Genomic DNA, 20,265 nt, shown 5'->3' with positions numbered 1-20,265 from the left:
TACCATGACGAGACAACTTGGTTATGTGAAGGCGTACACGATGCGCGACACCAACATTTTCGACATTCTCATAAAGGTGAACTCCTTCCCTTTGAGCCATCCTCAAATATGCATATTGGATGGCTCATTCTTTCATTATTGTTTCCTTCTTGTTGTCTACATGATACATCTTGCGAACGGAGGAGCGACATTGGAGATTGGCTCTATGGACCTTTACATTGAGGAGCGCTCACACTTATTGGATGCACCTTCGGAACTCCACTCATGCCACGACATCGAGCTTTGGTACATCAACACTCCTTTGACTTTTTGTACTACCACATCCATATTTTTTTATTGTGCTACCACATGTCATGCTCAATGGACATATCATACTCACCAGAAGTTTGCACCCTATGCATGGATTGACTCACATTACGCTTGCCTTGTTGCACCAATTTCCATGTCATCCATGATATATGAGCTTGTGCATTTCCTTAGCAAATTTGTTGTGATCTTTCTTGAGGGCATATTCATACATAATGATCACATTGCCTACCATCAATTGCATGATAAGATACACATATTGAGCATCCATTGCCATATTCATGCTCTTGATAAACCATCACACTATGACATCATTTTGCACCGTGGTTGCATTGATCATATTCACAATACATTAGTGTGCACAATGAATGCTTTTGCTCCCATGAATGATTTGCATATCATTCTATATCATCTTGTTAAGCTTCATGCGCTTTGTCACGAACAATCTTGCCTCACGGACTCATACTTCCTTGATGGACACTTTGTGTGCGTTAACCATTGTATTTCCGAGTGTCGCTTGTGTTTGCTCTTTTTTCATGTCTATCACTCCAGAGACACCTTGGAGTAATTGGATTGTGCAATGCTTTCAACTCCGTCCAACTACAAGTCCGTCCACGACAACCGTTTCCATGGTGATGAGGATCACGATCCGAGGTCGGACCTTTCCCAAGGGGGGAGATGATGCGGAGCATCCCACGTTCATCCCCATGTACACTCCGACTACTCTCCAAGCCCCAAGAGGACATATGACGAGACCTCGAATATACGCCATTGGACACAAGGTGAACTCGCTCCTCTCCGAACCTTCACTTTCTACATGTGAGACATGGCTACTACCTCCAACGTGTGTGCTATGCATGATCAGGTACTTAGAGGAAAGCCACGGAGCCACCACATTCAACGGACGAGCTAGCGAGGACACCAAGTACAAGGACCAATAGAAGAAGCTGCCTGAAGTCTACAGACTCCGGACGACCGGACCTCGCCGGACGTCTGACGCCTGGAGCTTCCACCAGCCTGAAGAGTTAGCCCGTGAATGCTACACCGGCCGGACAACCGACGCGGACCGGACGTCCGACACCTCCCAGCGCCCGGACGACCACTCCACTCCGGACATCCGGTGCCACATCACAGAGGAGAAATTAACGGAAGTCCGACGCCCTCCGGACGACCGGACCTCCGCGAGCCACCGGACGTCCGAGATCCTCCGGACGTCCGAGATCCTCCGGACGCCCGACGCCTGTCTGTGCGCAGAGTATCGGGCCGAGGCCCATGTATCCCCCACTTACCCCTTCGTGTCCATAGACTATATATAATCCTCCACCTCCTCCTAGTTATGGTTAGCAAAGGATTAGCTCATTTAGAGATAGAGCTTTGCTCATCCGCGAGGGGATCTTCCCATGAGGGGTCTTGAATACAAGGTGGATCTACTCCATGAGAGAGACCGCGGCCTCTACGGATAAGATCCACCTTGTATTCAAGACCCCTCATGGGAAGATCCCCTCGCGGATTCAAGACCTCCTCACGGAGAAGAACCGGTTACCTCTTGTATCGTCCTTTGTTGACTTTGGATCATGTATCCCTCTTTGTGTTTCGAGGATCTAGCATATGTGTGACCTACACTTGTTGGTTGAGTGATTTCTCTCTCATTTCCCCCTCGTGTTCCCCTTGTGTTCTTCATGTTCATCATAGGATCCCCCTCCAATCGTGAAAGATCGGGCCACTAGGGTTCTACCTACATCACATTTTCTCCTCAGATTTGTTCCGGCATTGGTTGGCGAAGCCCTCCTGGCACTACACCACCACCATCTCCACCACGCCGTCGTGCTGGTTGAGATCCCGTCTACGTCTCCACCCTTTGCTTGCTGTATCAAGAAGGAGGAGACGTCATCGAGCCGCGTGTGTGCTGAATGTGGAGGTGCCGTCCGTTCGTCGCTAGATCGGATTGGATCGTGGTCGGATCGCGAAGAGTACGACTACAACAACTGCGTTATATACGCTTCCGCTTTCGGTCTACAAGGGTATGTAGACACACTCTCCTCTCGTAGCTATGCATCTCCTAGATTAGATCTTGGGTGTTCCATAGGAATTTTTTTGATTTTCATGCTTCGTTCCCCATCATGTGGGGCCCACAAGGTAATAGGGCGCGCCTACCCCACTGGGCGCGCCCTGTTACCTTGCCGTCTCCTCACTTCTCGTCTAGTCTCCTCCCGAAGCTTCTAGGGTCTCTTTTGTCCAGAAAAAAGTCGTCAAAAAGTTTCGTAGCGTTTGGACTCCGTTTGGTAGATTTCTTGGAAAACCAAAAACAAGCACAAAACAGCAACTGACACTTGGCACTGGGTAATAGGTTAGTCCCAAAAAATGATATAAAATGGCATATAATTGCATGTAAAATATCCAAGATTGATACTATAATAGCATGGAACAATAAAAAATTGTAGATACGTTGGAGACGCATCACTTCGTGATACTTCACAAAACCTGGGGCATCGTTATCCTCCCGAGTCATCACATGCTCACTATACTGATATCCTCGTTACCGGTTTGTTCTTCTTTCTTGTTGTCGTGTTCCAGCATCTCCATGACTTAGTCACCTGTGTCTGGCCAGACGATGATGGATGCAGGCACACCGAGATGGCCCTAAGAATATCTCTCCGTCGTCGGAGGAGCAAATCTTACTCTCGAGCTATCTAGTTCCTTGTCAAACTTTTCAATGAGCCTGGAAGTTGTCGTTATGATCACCTTGTTATAGGTGATGTTTGAGCAACCCCAAATCCCATCGTGCAGTAAGAAGTGACTACAATACTCTCATGGTCCAAGGATCAAAATCACATGTTAACACTCCTTTTTATTACAACTAGATGATACCCCGCGCGTTGCTGCGGGAATTTGTAATGATGTATAGGAGGGGGATTCATGGAGTGAGAAATTGTAAAATTGTAAAGGAATATACAAACATACATTGTTTGAACCTTTGATATAATGATATGAAAAGTCAGAAAAAATAGGTTAATGTGTTACATAAGTGCATTGGTAGTGTGTTGGACAATTCAATTATCACAAAAGATTGTCTTTTAGGGCATCATTTGATCCTATTAGGCTTAATTAATGACAAACCTTCATATCATTCATTAGTAGTTGTTCCATGTAAATTAAAATAGAATTATCTAAAGGTGTTGGCCACCGCTTAATGATTACGAAACAACAACCAACAGATTCTTTTTATTATATGATAATGTTTCTTGTAAAATAACCGGGAAGGACAAAATCAAGTCCAGCTGTCCAGGTCATGAATGTCATATTGATTCACGACTACCAATCCATATATACCAAATCAAACTATTGTAATTTTTCACGAAACCAATCTGTAAATCTATTGTTTTGAATATTACACAGAACGTGTAGGTAAGCAACCCGACATGATACTTTATTTGGAAAAAAGTCACGGACCTTTTTCCACCCTATAATAAAACAACCACCCACCCACATTGAAAACACAGTATGAAGTTCCACTATAAATACCCAGTCTGATCATAACTTAATTGGGGAAGTATAAGATCAATAGTCAAGATTCAAGAATGTAGGGCAAACTGGAAAAGTGGATTAATGAAAAATCATAAATGTGAATAATTATGTAATCACAAATGCAGGATTCGTATGTGTTAGAATACACCACAATGGGTGGTGGGGAGAGGAAGGGGGATTTGCAAACGTCTAGTAAACTACAATTGGTACACACTACTAAATGAACATTAATACACTGTATGGGTTAATTCATGCGATATTGTCATATGCAGAGAATATATTATGGTTGAGTGATATATACATGACCATGTGGAACGACATCATGTCTAACCCTTTGAAGACAATGTTTGGCGACCTGACCAACCATGTTGGATTCCAACACACTCAACATACCAGACCGGAGGAAAGTTCGCGAGTACAAATGGTAGCAAGCACTCGAATTTCAGCAAAAGCATAGACTGGACTAGATTTATAGGCATAATATGGATGCAGGTTTGATAACTGAAATGTGCTATATACATTAATGTGTACCATGGTTCATCTAAAGGAATCCTAGAGAAGAATCGTGCAAAGACATACCGAGATTCCGGTTGCGCAAGACGTAAGATTTTCCTTTGCAAGCAGTTATGTACAATTCTGATAGGATAATCTTGTACGATCCACCTAAAGAAAGTGAAGGGACAGTCCTTATTATATATACTAATAAACATCATCAGGACTGAAGCAGTAGTGTTGAATTTCCGTTGGAGCCGAACTAAGGTCTAAGATTAATATTAAATAATGCAAAAACTGAACACATAATGGAGAACAACCATCAATTAACCACACATCGAGGCATTACCTGTTGGCCACCCCTTCCCGGAGAACGGAGTTTGCCGCCTGCACAGCCTTGCCCAAGTTTTCACCAATGTCTTCTAGTGTGAGACAGGAGGCATTCACCATGACCATGGGAACAACCTAGTATGATGCACAAGTGCAGTGCGGAGGAGAATTTGCTCGGCAACCAGGCGAGGCCCAAACGTGGTGGCATGAAACAACAACAAGTCGATCTAAATCTTTCCTCGATCTGGTGCAATAAGAAGGCAAGAAGAGCGCCGGGGAAGAAGGAGATGCCCCCATCCCACAGCCCTCGGTCCTGCACCACGACGACATCATACGGTACTGGCCAGCCAAGGCACGTGATATCCATCTCCCCTTTTTCGTTTGTTCTTGGTGGAGTGCAGGTGAGTGATGGGGAGGACAAACTACAGATGAGATCCATCTCCCTTCTTCGTCTGTCTTTGGCTGCCAAGATTTTAAAGTGGATCACCGATTGAGAGGGGCTCGCAGGAGGAGATTAAAAGTTGAGGAAACAACCGAAGAATTAAAGAACCGAAATAAACTGGTGTGGAGGGGAAGGGGAGAGAACATCCATTACAGATCAGGAGAGGAGTCCAAGAAAAAAAGTTCGGGAGAGGAGTAGTCCGACCTATGCGCTGGTAACTGAACGGAAGACGTGGGCATATTGTTTCATGTTTTTTCTTTGATGAGGTGGCAGATTTTGCTTAGGGGATGGTTGCATGTTGATTGGTGATGTGGATAGGTTGCATGCCAAAAGAATTAGCATAGTGGGGATGAACTATTTAGCTATTATAAATTTATTACAGACGATATAAACTCAATTCATAACAGACAAGTTTGGGTCGATTCAATATGATCGTTCTTCCAACGTCATAATCTCATTGTTGTTTTAGAACTATCGTTTACACTTAACGATATCCTAAGATCCGAAAAATGTGATCCCAACAACACTTGAGCTAGTCATAGAGGCAAAACTTTGAACCTTTTATGCTACCATTTATCATTCCACACGTGCATATGCGTTTTCCACTAAATCGCGTATTCAGGATCATAGCATATGCAGAATAGAATATAAACACTTTAATTATGAAATGAAAATATAATAATAGAATATTATTGCCTCTATGGCATATTTCCAACAAAGAGCTCTGTTTTTTCTCCAGGAGCAGCAACCCCTTAGGACAGCGGATCTAACAATCAGAAATGCATAAATCAGAAAAAATAAACAGCCAGAAATGCTAAGCATGTGAGATTTACTATCCTATGTGTGGGTGAAAAATGAGGTGTTTTTGTTGATAACCTAATAAATTTAAGTATAGTAGATCTCGCACGAGGACAATTAGGGATCTCAAGCCTCCCGTCGGGGCCGCCCAGATCGGCTTCGTCTTATATGGCCTTAGGGCCATGAAGGTGCGGTCGATCTCGACCTTTGCCAACAGGAGGGCTCCGGCTCCATTTTTCGGTGTGTTTATTGTGTTCGTTTAGTGTTTGTGTCCTGCTCAAAAAGACGAGACAGCGGCGGCTCCCTGAAGTTGGAATAAAGTTCTCTACACCTAGCCCCTATTCTGATGGTGCGTCAAGCGCTATCGAAGAGCGTGTGGAGGTATGTCTCCGGCGGATCTCGCGTGATCCGGTCGATGTTTGTCTTCGGTGGATCCACTTGGATCCGGTATTTATTCATCTGTGTTCGTGTGCCTTCAGATTGGATCCTTCCGATCTACGCTTCTCTTCATTGGCGGCGGTTGTGTTCTGGTGCGCTAGTCCTATTGGGCATTAGCACGACGACTTTCTGACAGTCCACTACAACAAGGTTTGTCCGGCTCCGACGAGGGAGGGGCAATGACAGCAGCGCGTCTTCGGCTCGCTCCAGTGATTGTAGCCGTCGTTGGGTGGTCTACAGAACTGAATGTAATTTTACTTTTAGTGTTCTCTGTACTGCTTCGATACATAATGAATAGATCGAAAGTTTTTTCCATAAAGTTAACATAAACTTAGGTATAGTAGTAACTTTTTATAATGTACTTCATTCGTTCCTAAATATAAGTCTTTCTAGAGATTTCACTATAGACTACATATGAAGCGAGTGAACCTACACTATAAAATATGTCTATATACATCCGTATGTAGTTTGTAGTGGAATCTCTAAAAGACTTATATTTAGGAATGGAGGGAGTAGGTGATTTGTTTTTTATTAACCGGGCGTGATTTATTCCGGAAACATGGAAGCGCTGAAGATGCTGCTCACCCGCATCCCTCGTGGTCCATTGGTCCATAAGCGTCCCACGCTACTACTCTCTCCGTTCGAAATTATTCGTTCAAGAAATAAATGTATCTAGATGTATTTTAGTTGTAGATACAATTTTTTGACAAGTAATTTTGAACGGAGAGTAGAAGCCGGATCAAAGGATTAGGCCGGCCCGAAGCAGGCCGTAGATATAGGTATAGTATATAGTACAAAATACTGGTTACGCTAAAAAAGAGATTGCTTTTCTTTAAGTAATTATGAATCTGGAGAGATGAAAGGGAATGGGAGCGTGGAATCGAGAAAGGCCTTTATAACACGCGCGCCACACACCGCCTCACAACCAAACGCAATATCGCCCTGCCCCTCCCTCTTCCTCGTCGACGCGCAGGCCCCAGGGAAATTCTCCGTTGGAGAAAAGTCGCGTGCCGTCTCTCGCCCACAGGTTAGTTGGTGCCCGCCGCCCGTCTCCTCCTTCCACCGCCCCAGATCCGATCGCCGGAGGCCGCGCCGCCGATCCGGCGTCTGTTCGCTCCTGATGCGCGCGTTGCCGTGCTTTTTCTCGTTGGAGGATTTTTCTTTTAATTTTGGGTTCGGTGTCGCTGGATCTGCGCAGGAATTGTTTCATCTTCGGTTGGTAGGATTCTTCGGCTATGGTTTGATTTGCGCGTCCGCCTCCGTGTGCGACGTAATCGTCGTGGTGGGTGTCTAGTTTAGAGGAGGCGGTTGACTTTCCGTTCAATTTTTTGTGGTGATTTGCGCCGGCCTGTGAATTTATAGATTAGGGACCAGACCGGTGCAGGGAAGGTGATTGGTCTTTTGGATTCGAACAGCACAAAGGGGAACAGGTGATTCGATGGATAATGATCAAAAGGAATGCATTGAGGCCTCTGCTGGCTACCACCGGCCGCCCTATGAGACCCATGTCTTGTCATGGAAGATCCTCGAAGGTCAGTTGCTTAGACACGAGGTCCAAGGTCCCGACAAGAAATTGGATTGCTTGACTTATGCTCCGGGAAAGGATTTGTTGCTTCATCCAGCTGCGTGCCTTCCTTGACCCGGCTTTTATACGACTGTGCGACATGATGGATAAAGTTATAAACCAAAGGTCTAGAATAATTATGTCGACAAAGGAATTAAGGATGAGATAAAAAAGATTGGTCATTCACATAGCATACCAGACAAGGCATTGGAATATCATGCTTTCACCTGTGATCTTGTTATGCAGGAATTGCACACTATAATATGAATCCGTTTAAAGTCCAATCTACTTCTAGTGGCACCTATGTGCTAATAGGGTGTAGTCTGGTCAGGAAGAATCATGGACAGTGATTTTCGGAAACACTGGGCGTTCCCCAACTCGCCCACACGCCTGGATCATCGTTCACTGTCTTTTGCATGAATCTTGACACGAAAAGGTGGATTTGATGTGCCACGTAGGATGGGGCTGGTGTGTGGGCGTTGGAGAGTTTGCCCACACGCCCGCACCATGCTGTTTGCCAGCTGCGTTGTGTGGGCGAACTAGTTTCTGCCCACACAGCCACCATCTAGTTCATGCGCGTGTGGGTGAACTACTTTTCGCCTACACGACACTCCTACGTTGTGGAAGGCAACTGCAGTTACGCGGACGTGGCAACGGTAAACACACATGGCAACTGTGATTCTTTGCTAGACGGCAACTGTGATTCTTTGCTAGACGGCAACTGCAGTTGCGCGTACGTGGCAACCAGATAAACACACATGGCAACTATGGTTGGACCACACGTGGCAACTAGGTGAACACACATGGCAACTATTGTTTGACCATATGTGGCAAGTAGTTAATCACACACGGTAACTACGGTTTGATTACACACGGCAACTATCATAAATTAGACATGGCAACTATAGTTAACTAAACAGATAGAGTTGCCATGCTTTTACAACTACACTTGCCATCCTGGATAACTACATCTGCCAACCAGGATGGCAACTAAATCGTCATCCCGCGGGGTACCTAATGTAGCTGCGCCAGGACGTATGGGCATTTTTGCTTCGTGCCACACGCGTGGGGTGGAGATGAGTAGTACTTGTTGGGCGTGTGGCACGAAGTAGCCGCGCCCACACGTGTGGGCAATTCCAATATCCGCCCACACACAGCCCGTGTGGGCTGCCTCCTGCTCACACCACACACGGTGTGTGGGCGCATGTCGAATATACCACACGTGTGGTGGATATCGGCGCCCGTTATTTTTAATCTTATATATAATTTTCTGTGTGTCTGTCTAAAAATGCCACTTGCGCACCTAGAGAGATCTAATCTGAATGTATGCCAACTGCCATAGTCAGGAAAAGTCTATTGATCCCCTGATTTTAGGGACTTATGAACTGATTAATCCAAAACTATGTAGCTTGAGAGCCGGGCCGTCATGCATACATGCCTTGTGCTTTCATGGTCGCAGTAGTTCTTTAGCAGTTTAGCTTACGGCCTGAACCAGGATCACATATTTGGCTTATTATTGCTTTTAAATAAAAATATGTAGCAATTTCTTCTTTACAGCCGTCTGTGCACCAACATTGGATTCACCTATGATCCTCATAATGTATATTTTTTGTGCTTGTTACTCGTGCTGTTGGTATTTTTGCATCACCATTTCTTGGTAATGAGTTGTCATACTTCTGTGCCTGCAGCCCGTTGGCAGCAATGGCACAAGAGAGCTGGAAGGAGTCTGAGGAGACTGTCCAAACACCTGAGGCACCAATATTGTGTGTAAACAACTGCGGCTTCTTCGGTAGCAGCATGACAAACAACATGTGCTCCAAGTGCTACAGGGACTTCATTAAGGCCACGACAATGGCTGCCCCTGTAGTGGAGAAGAAGGTGTTCTCAGTGGCATCATCTTCCAGTGTGACATTGGAGCAAGCAAAGGCAGATGAAGTACCAGCCGTGGCTGTAGCTGATAGCCAAGCAGCACAGGAGCCTCCAAAGCCGCCCAGCAACAGATGCCTTTCATGCCGCAAGAAGGTAGGCTTGACCGGTTTCCAGTGCCGGTGCGGGGGAACATTCTGCTCCATGCACCGCTACGCTGACTCCCACGAATGCACTTTCGACTACAAGAAGGCTGGCCGGGAGCAGATTGCCAAGCAGAACCCTGTTGTGATAGCCAAGAAGATCAACAAGATATAATTGATAATGACACCGGGTTCATTTGCTTGCTATTCGTGGTGGTGCTGGATTCGTCTTTACTTGAATCAGTAGGTTTCTTCTGGTCTGGTTGCTAGGGTCTCAATTGTGTCTATCCTTCTCCTTCATGGTTCGCTTCTCTCCATTAAGAATGAAATGAAATAATGTAAATATATAATATTATATTGTTTTAGCTGTTCGTTTCGTATATTGCTTATTGCTCCTTGCTCATCAGTAAAGTTTCTAAGCTCAGGAAATCGTCTCGCTGCATTTTACTGTGTGTCAGACAATGGCTTCCTTCCGTGGGATTGGGACAGCCCATTGCCGGCGGTCATTACTGCTCCGATACTCCGACATGGTAAACTAGCCTAGCCTCGCCTGCATCTTCCCTGAGTTTGTCCCATGGTCAGCAGCCGGGTCGCCTCTCATGCGGCCATGGCAAAAAGCTCCTGCGACTCCAATTCCCATCTTGCAGCAAGGTCCAGGCGCGCAGTTGTTGGAGCAGGAGGATGTGCTGCAGCGTTACTGCGAGAGTTTTTTGCAATTTGGGTTTTCTTCCCAATTTATAGAGAAGCTTGCGACTCCTGCACCTCGGGTGGGTGAGCAGTGCCGAAACACCTGCAACAGTGACTGTACCGCGGCCAACTGCACATTTCAGGGAACATGAGTTGCATGGTCAACTATGTCTTCGTGTGCATCTACTAATCCCATCCGTTCCAAAATATAGTGCTTCCTCTATTTCCGAGCTTCAATTTTGATCATAAATTTAACCAATGAGACTGACTGCGGCGGGAGCAAAGTTATACCAGTGAATTTGTATTCAAAAGAAGTTTTCAATTGTATAATTTTTTCTCCCACCGCAGTCGGTTTCGTTGGTTAAATTTATGATCAAAGTTGGACCTAGAAAAGCGCAGGTGCACTATGTTTTGGAATGAAGGGAGTAGCCTTTTGTTTCCAACTAAATCTCCTAATTCGCCGTGCACCATGGCTACGTACCTCCGTCCGTCTGTGGTTCAACATTACTAGTGCCCACAACTCTTCGATCCGGCAACAATAATCTAGATCTGGTCATCACTGACGTGCCCCCATATTCTACTATGGGACGGTGGTGGTCAGTGCTATGGAAGACTAAGGTGGGTCTATGGTCTGCAATTTCTGGACCGTTCATTATATATATATATATCATTTAATTTATATTTTTCTCATTGTTGTTGTTGTTGCTGTTGTTGTTCAGGTTACCACTTCCAGATATTCACTTACTGTATCTAGAGACATTGATGTGTAGGTTGATTATCATGGGTCATATTTTAGTTTGCATTATGATCATGATTTAACTACAGACTGTTTAAAGTAATATGTAACACATACTATTGGCATGATCGCAACAAATGACTATTTTCTACCAGAAAATTCTTTTGACAATTAGAACGAAGTTTTTTTAAGGCATAGAGTAAGTGCTCTATTTTACAGTAACTATATAGATAGATATATCACTGCTTTTACAGTTTTGATTTTTGCCATCACAAGCATATAGGCGTACACATACACACAGTTTTACAATCTCCATGTCCTTCCTTTGATAGTCATGTACATTGCCTTGTCACTTGGCAACCAGGCTATAGATATGGTTATTGTTGTTCTGGGCTTGCAGCATAGCAAGGATAAGTGAATAGTAAAAAGATGCCAACAAAAGAAAGTTACATTGCATTTGAGAAATACACATTGTAAATGCCAACAGAAGGAAACAATTGTAAACCTTCTTAAGAAATAGCTTAGTAATTCACTTCATATTCTTTTTGGTTTAACATAAAAGTTGGTTTAAGGATATTTCTAGATAGATAACTTGACACATTTGTTTAAGCATACTACAACATGTTTCACTATCTATTTATCCCCGCGTTTAGGGACAAATGAATGAGCTCCAGTGTCTCCAAGAACTTTCGTTTTGCCTTTCATAGTTTGTTCTGTAGTATTAGCCTAGCTATCACAACTTACTGGCTTACTTTGATATTCCTTAAGTTTGAGCTTCAGCTTGTCGATGTTGTGTGCCTAAGCTTAACCATAACGTGAAAAATGACCCATACAATCTAGATTTCCTGAGTTGCTCGGTTTGCACACTTGATGATTTTATATTGTTAAATCCATGCCCCTTACTTGGTAAAGATAGTACCCTTCGGAAGTTAAAGTACTAAAGAAGGAATTATCAATCCTATATAGCTGAGGGAGGAAGAGGTTGATGCCTCTATAGGCTAATGTTGGACAACACATGGTCTTTTATCCCGGTTTCTGCTTGCATAGCTTGTTTCCCTTAGCTGCAGTTTTGATATCATTAATCATTCATTAGAAACATATAACACGGTATTGGGCCTGCTCTCGTGTGACATGCCTATAATTATTAATTATCTCACAATTTATTTGCATGTTTATAGTATGTAATAAATAAAGATATTTTCTCACATATTATTTGCATCTTTATAGTATGTAGTAAATGAAGATATGATTTTTGTGCTTTCGATCTCTTTGCAACTGAAGTGGACTTTTCAGTGATAACCTATGATTCCTAAGGTACTACCGTATTATTAGTGGTTGTCTGTGAAAAACAGGTGAGGCATCTGATTGTTTTGCTCCAGCCTAAAAGTGCATTGGGTTGATCATCCAGGCCAATCTCTACTCTATTCCTTGTGTGGGAGGGTATCATTTTATACCAAGTCTTATGTTTTTTTGGGGAAAATTTTGTTTATGCCACTCCAGCTTTTGCCAATTTTCTTTATGCCACTTTTGGCATTTCATTTTTGCCAATTTTTGAAGTGACAATTGTGATGTATTGTCAAAAGCTAAGAGTGGCAAAAGTGAAATCAAATTATTTTACCTTTGCTATGGAATGGCTATTGTGATACATTGTCAAAATCTAAGAGTGACAAAAGTGAAATGACAAATTTTAGATGGGCATAAGGAAAATTGGCAAAATCTAGAGTGGCAAAAACATTTCCCCCTTTTTTATGTGTGTTCACTAAATTAATTCTTGCATTTTCAGTGTCGTAGCATATAAGTGTTTCAACTTTGTACTAACTTTAGTACATGCTTTGAGGGCCACTATAAAAGTGTGTGGTTGCTCAACGAAGCTTCATAAATATTACTCCCTCCGTCCCATAATGAAAGATGTTTTTGACACTATACCAGTGTTAAAAAACATCTTACATTATGGAATGGAAGGAGTAGATGATTACGCGCGTCTTGATGCGCCCTTTTTCACTGTAATTTCTCCCTTTCACGGAACCTATCCACTGTAGTCAGATAACACTCCAAAGATATCAAAGAGAACTCTGAGACCGATCTGAATCTTCTTGCTTGTTGGCATGGAAGAAAACATGGACTTCTTACTTTTCCAATAACAAGCACGAGACTGGTTGACTTCTATGATTGAATTATGAGTTATCTTTATGCATCCATCAATTCAAGCTCACTCAAATTGCTTCACCCCTTCGAGCTTCCTTCCATAGGACTGTAGGTTGTTCAGGCCCATCTTCGAGATCCTCGACTTGTTGTGGTTCACTCTAAATCAATCGTTCGATCTGACATTGCTTTGCAAAATATCGAACAAACTATTGATTTTCAGTCAGAACAGTGTGCATTGGGTAGCAACAATAAAAACAATCAATTATAATAGCAATATCCCACTTTGGCAGGAGCATACAAAGCATAACAACACACAACGCAGAGCAGCAACCACATAAAATAGATCAACCAAGTTTCGCTCATTGTCTCTCAGTCTCCTCTCTCTTAATAAAATTCCCGAGAGGGCCCCACCATTATTTGATGAACAGAAGCACGCAACAGCAACAAACCTCAATCAATGACATATTTCCCGCCACTTTTCTTCTCCCATCAATCTTCAGCACACATGCAACACACAACATTAGTAGCAACAGGTTGGTAATCTCCCCAGCCATCGACACGCACACACGAGCTCCGTTGATACACGTAGCACGGGTCTCCTTTTTCCTGACCCGAAGATCGTAGAACAACTGTCCAAGGGTAAATTTTCATTAATTATAAATATATTCAAAAGTATAAAATGGGACCAAAACATCCATCTAGCCTATGCCTGTTTTATGAAACATCATAAGATGATTATTGGAGGAATTGTTCTGTCCAAGTCTTGATCGTCAGTGCTTTCATTGGTTTAGCTCTGATCTCAACTTTTTTTGAGACATAGGTCTCAACTGTATTCATGCCCTCTGATAGATGGAAAATCCAACCTTTTATCATTTCTACCTAACCAAATGCTCCAGCATCTCATCCTAATATTTTCTAGGGGGGATATTATTGTGGATTGCTTGCATTCTCAAACATATTTCATCAGAGCTTGAGATGCCTCTATTTCTATTTGGAAGAATGTCGTTCCAACAGCTGAGGGAAAATATGCAGTCCCCAAAATAGGTGAGAAAGAGTTTCCTCAACATTCTCTGAACATAGGGCACAGTTGTATGAGTCACGATACATAGCTTTCTATGCAGCAGATTTGTAATCACCCTATCATGGAGTAGTAGCCAGAGAAAAAAATTGTTCGTCAGTCTCGAAGAAAAGTCAATAGGGCTCTGAAAATATGGTGTGTCTTGTAGGGTCCAATTAGAGACTTATACATCTTCGATGAGTAGTTTAGAGCCTTCTAACTGTAAGTCCATAAGTCCTGTAGATCTCTGTTTTGCCTACTAGCCAGTTCAGTCTGAAGTTGGTTGAATTGCTCAAAAGCCTGAGAGGATATAGGTCTGTGAAAAATGCTCTTCTAATTCTTGAATTCCCATGGCTTGTTAGAGGGAAATGTTTGGTTTAGTGGCATAGGAGTAGAAGTTTAGGATATGCAGTACTCAAGCATCAGTTGTTCCATTTGTCCTCTCAGAATTAATTGTGTCTCCTTTTCCAGCATTACATACATAGTGTTGCATGTACACGGGGAGGAGTTTGACGGCACTTATGCACCAGAATGAGCCAACAGATCTATCCCCTGGTGTGGGGTCTGAATAATAGGTTTCCCAAATGATTTTGGCCCAAGGGATTTCCTCTTTGTTTAGGAACTTATGGATAAATTTCATGAGAAGAGCTTGGTTATGAGTGTTGATATCCAAAATTCCCAAGCCTCCATGGCTTTTGGGACAACAAAATTTATTCCAAGATATCAGGGAGGGCCCTTGATCTCCAGTGCGATATTTCTTCCAGAGGCATAGCCTAAGATATTTTTTGATCTGACCACATATTTTGGAATAGTAAAGGTGCTCATGAAGAAAATGGGCATGCTTGCAAAAACAGATTTCACTAGAATGAGTTTGTCTCCATAAGACAGGAGAGTGGACCAGCCCAAAAGTCTTTTCTCAATCCTGGAAAGCATGGGCACAAAATCTTCAACTTTTGGTTTTGAAAGGCTAAGTGGCAGGCCCAAGTAAGTGATAGGAAGATTTCCAATTTGGCATTCCATGAGTTTAGACAGTGCTTGCATCTTGCTATCAAGGGTGTTGATAGAGATCAATGTTCAAAAAATCTGCCGATTTAAAGATTTATCATCTGATTTATCGCTAACCGGTGGGTGACGGATAAGATTATGCCATGTCATCACCATTTACAGTTTGGACATATTTATCGCTCTGACAAGCAATTTATCTGGAACATACCGATAAATCTGGCCTATTTCTAGTATTATGTGTGCAAGAACTATGTTTACTAGACAAATGCCCCGCGCTTTGCTGCGGAAATTCGTATGAAACAAAAAACGCGTGAACTAATCAACCTAGTTAGTGCCTTTACGGTTCATCTTGTAACAAGATAATTTGGTTTCCACTCTAAGCAAAATATGCAATTCTTCCATGGATCACGGAAGTGCGAGATGCATGCATGCGACCATTTTCTCTCCGGACTAACACACACTCTAAGCGTGAGTTACTGCATGCATGCGCATGTGCCTGGTGGAGCTTCTCTTAACATGTAGATCAGATGGCTATTGTAGATTGATCTAATATATCCAACGGCTAAATTAATTTTGACAATGTGGATATTTTTTGTAATGGGGGCTAGCTATATATTTAGATAGAGTAGATTTGTGTTTTGCGGAACTTATTATGTAATATGTACAACTGTTCTATTTTGTTTGTCATTGTACAAGGATTCAAAGGCAAGGAACGAAGGTAACACTTTTGTCCAATATTTTTTGTTGTTGAATATAACATATTTTAGTGCTGGAAACCTGGGATCTGTAAAAAAAATGTCCAATTAATAGTCAAACAATAAAATCGATTAGTAGTTTGATTTCTGATTAATCTCTAATCCCTAGCCGACTGAGATGCTAACAATAAGAGATATCCTCAACATCATTGTTGACTTGGAGTAGTTCACCTTCAGTCTAGTATATGCGGCATAGTGCAAGAGCAAATTCTTATGTGTGATAGCTGGACTTCCTTGAAAGGGATAACAAGGATCGTATCATCAGCATATTGAATCGCAGGGTAGTTAGGGCATGTTGCATGAAGTAATGTACTGTCAATCATCTTAGTGTGCATTGCTTTATTAAGGATGGATTGAAGAAGGTCTACTGCAAGGACAAAGATGAGGGGTGAGAGAGGGTCTCCGTCTCCTTGCTTGACCCATCTCCTGCAAAGGAATTGTCTACCTGGGATACCATTTAAAACGACAGTAGAGTAGCCAGTGGTGTAGATCATCTTAATCCAATGCAGCCATTTGGTTCCAAAACCCTTGGCCAGCAAAATCTCCATAATTTTGTCATGAATAAGCATATCAAATGCCTTCTCAGAATCCAATTTAAGCAATACCATTTTTATTTGCTTGGTGGCACTGATGTAAATATGCAAATGACCATGCAAGGCAATCTTGGATGCATCTGTTATGGAGAAATCCATACTGATTGATATGGACAAGAGAGAAGGAACTTTTTGCAGTCTATTAGCCAGGAGTTTGGTGATAATCTTCAGAGTACAATTGAGAAGTGAAAGGTGTCTATAACCACCAGGTGAAGCTGTGAGTCCTTTTTAGGATCAAAGTAATAAATGAATAGTTGATGCTTTGCATATTGACCTTGCCTGCATGAAAATCAGCAATGAGTTTGTTGAAGTCTGGTGCAATAATGTGCCAACATGCCTTTAGAAAAGTAGCACTGAAACCATCTAGCCGTAGGGATTTGTTACTAGGCATATGTTTGACCACATCATCTAGTTCCTTTTTGGTAAATGTAGCTTCAGTGGCCTGAGAAATACCCATTCTTTTCTTGAAGGTAGTGAATAAGATAGCAGCTTTTGTGTGATAGTCATTGTGCTCAATCCCATTATCATCCTTTAACACAATGATAAGATTATTTATGTGCTTGATGGTTGCCTTGGCTTGGAAGAATTTAATGTTGGCCTCACTAAATTTGATGTTTCTAATTGTAGCTCTTTGCTTCCAGTATGTCCTCTGCATTATCAAAATGTGCTCTAAATGTCGTTTCAATGTATCTCTGCCACTTCTTTCCTCAGGTGTCAGCTGTCTAAATTCCTTAAAGGTATCATAGAGAAGAATAATAGAATTAGTGTTTGCAATAATATTATTCATGTTAGATATGTTTCTAGCCCAGTTTTCAACCCCTTTCTCAATCTTTTAAACTTAGCACAGTCTCCTTACCATGTTGTTCCTCCTCATGATCATGGTGCCAGTCGCCTAAATTGTGTCGGTGCACCTCCCTGGCTCCCAGCTATTCCCCCTACTCGTTTACTTCGCCCAGCCAACAGCGGCTCCCTACACCCTCGATGTGTCCACCTCGCCACCAACATCGGCTGCCTGCGGCCCCTGCACCCCACCTCACTGCCACACGTATCAACTGCATAGCCGTTCATTGGCTCCCTCCCAGGTCAGCCCCTCTCTCCCTCGATTTGGAAATATTTGGGTGAGAAACAAATGAACGAACCTACGGGCCGGAGTCATGCACGGTGGTTGGAAGAACACTTTTGGTTGGCGCCCCGAGTGGTAGGGGAAGTGGCGAGAGACGAACCTCACGCAGAAACCCCTCCTCCGCGCTACCAAACTAGAAGAAGACGTCGAAGTGCCGCGTCGGCGCCGCACCCACTCCCTTCTTCAATGACGGAGAAATGCACCACCTCCAAAAGCCCATACGACCACCACGAGTGCCTGTGGATGGGCCCAACACACTACACAAATGGGCCACTCAACTACACATAGGGCCAAGGTGCCGCCCACAACTAGGATGCACTGGGAGGCTGCATTCTTTGGGATCTTAGTATCTTTACTGATAGATAATTAGAATGAACATGGTTTTATGCCCCCTCACCCCATATTTTGTAGGTGCTTATTGTTCTTTATATCCAAAAAAGAGGACTACACTTTCAAACATTTATTTATTCTTGTCCAAGAAACTGCATGGGAGGCCCGAACAATGAATTTTCTTAATCAAGAGAAAAATACCATTCAAGAGCCCGACAACAAACTTAAGCTTTGATCATAATTTTATTGCCTGGATCAAACAAAGTGTGTGGAGTTGTTCCGAAGTACCAGGCTATTTAGTTCTTACCACAATGAATAAAATAATGAATAAACTATAAATGGGAGAAATGGATGAAAATTTAGTCTTTATGATAAGGAAGTTTATGTATTTTATCTTTCCCTGTGTCTTTCCATATGGATTTGTACATGTTGTTTAGCAGAACGCCAAACTTACTTATTAGCTTCGTGTATCTAGCAATCAGATGATTTACATTGTGCTTAAAGGGAAACTTTATCATGTCGGATATTATTTTAAAAAGCTAGGAAGTCATATAAAAGTTGGTCCAACATCAATATTCAAATCTCATTTTATTACCCCCATTATATATATTTTATTGTATGTGTTCCATAATATCTTCATTAGATTTGTTTATAAAAGGTGGTCCTGTAATAGCCTAAGTGGGTTGGACAATTTTTTGTTTGTTTAGCCCATCACAAATTTGTGCTCCTTGTTGTAGTTACAGTTCCTAGCAATTCATATATTTTTTCTACCTATTCTACAACAATCATGATTTGGCAGTGGAGCATGCCCCGTTGGTTCGGTCTTTCCTGCAACATACCCTATTTTTGCTGATGGGCCACGAGTCTCAGGAGTCATCCTTTTAATGTACATGTTATCAGCCTATTACTTTAGCTACTTTTCTATGTAATGATGTCATAAGACAATTCTGATGATATACATGTTGTCATTCTACCGTGTTGTCCTTGCTCAATGCTCATAGTCTATAATGTATTTGCATCGCTAAAATGGTACGTTTGTTCCAATATTATTTACATTATACATATCTATGCGGAGCATCCTTCGGTCATCCCTAGTGATTCTACTCCATATCCACAAGGGCCTAGCGGATCCATGACAAGAGCGCGAGCACGTTCCATTGCAAACGAGGTGATTTCACTCCTACTCGAGCTTGCCGTTCCATCCCATGAGAAATGGGTTCTACCTCAATCCGGATGCTATGCATGGTTAGGTATGAAGGCGTGGACCTAGAGCAATCATGGAAGGAGTCACAAGAATCAAGAGTCGACTAGAAATGTCAAGATGAAGAAAAGGAAGCATGTAGAAATTGCACTACCGGACAGTCCGGTCCCCACAGCAGACAGTCCAATCGCACGCGTGCGAGCGCCAAAATGCATCTGGACTCATCGGACTATCCGGTCCATGCCACCGGACTGTCTGGTTGCACCCGTGCGAATGACCAGCTACTCCTAAGCTCACCGGACTGTCCGGTCGGTCGCACCAAACTGTCCGGTCCGCCCAGTTTCACTATGAATTGGGCTAAAATGCCCATATAACCACTGAGGCCCATACCCTTTCGCCCCTAGACTATATATTCTGTGCGCCTCTAAGTTTTTTGGGTTAGCAAAGTGTATGATATGATATAGAGAGAGCTTTGCTCATCTACCACTCCTCTTGGAGATCAAGACCTCTTAGGAGAAGATCCCCCAAGTGGATATCAAGACCTCCTCTTGGAGAAGACTATCATCAAGACCTCATCTCCTTTGGATTTGAGAAGAACCTTTACCTTGTGCTATTTTCCCTTGATTGTTCATGTTATTCGTGTGGATCTTGTCGGGACCCCGATCCTAAGTCACACCGATCTAGCATGTAACACATCATATCACTTTGCGGCCTCACGCACGGTATACC

The 20,265-nt window shown here is 42.9% G+C and overlaps 1 protein-coding gene and 1 long non-coding RNA gene across 2 annotated transcripts; one reads left to right on the top strand and one right to left on the bottom strand.

Moving 5' to 3' along the window:
* Window positions 1–2,647: 2,647 nt before the first annotated feature.
* Window positions 2,648–5,898, bottom strand: LOC120973296 (uncharacterized). The gene is made up of 2 exons (XR_005767965.3): window positions 4,673–5,898; window positions 2,648–4,494 (listed from the first exon to the last, which is right to left on the bottom strand). It is a non-coding gene; the product is annotated as an uncharacterized lncRNA (long non-coding RNA).
* A 1,276-nt stretch (window positions 5,899–7,174) lies between these two features.
* LOC109769307 (zinc finger A20 and AN1 domain-containing stress-associated protein 9) lies at window positions 7,175–10,333 on the top strand. Its single transcript, XM_020328057.4, has 2 exons — window positions 7,175–7,358; window positions 9,584–10,333. Exon 2 carries the CDS (start codon window positions 9,597–9,599, stop codon window positions 10,077–10,079), a length of 483 nt encoding a protein of 160 aa, XP_020183646.1. The 5' UTR covers window positions 7,175–7,358; window positions 9,584–9,596; the 3' UTR covers window positions 10,080–10,333.
* Window positions 10,334–20,265: the final 9,932 nt, after the last annotated feature.

This window comes from Aegilops tauschii, chromosome 2, assembly GCF_002575655.3.
Source record: "Aegilops tauschii subsp. strangulata cultivar AL8/78 chromosome 2, Aet v6.0, whole genome shotgun sequence".
NCBI lineage: Eukaryota > Viridiplantae > Streptophyta > Magnoliopsida > Poales > Poaceae > Aegilops > Aegilops tauschii.
This window is presented reverse-complemented; position numbering and strand designations above follow the sequence as displayed.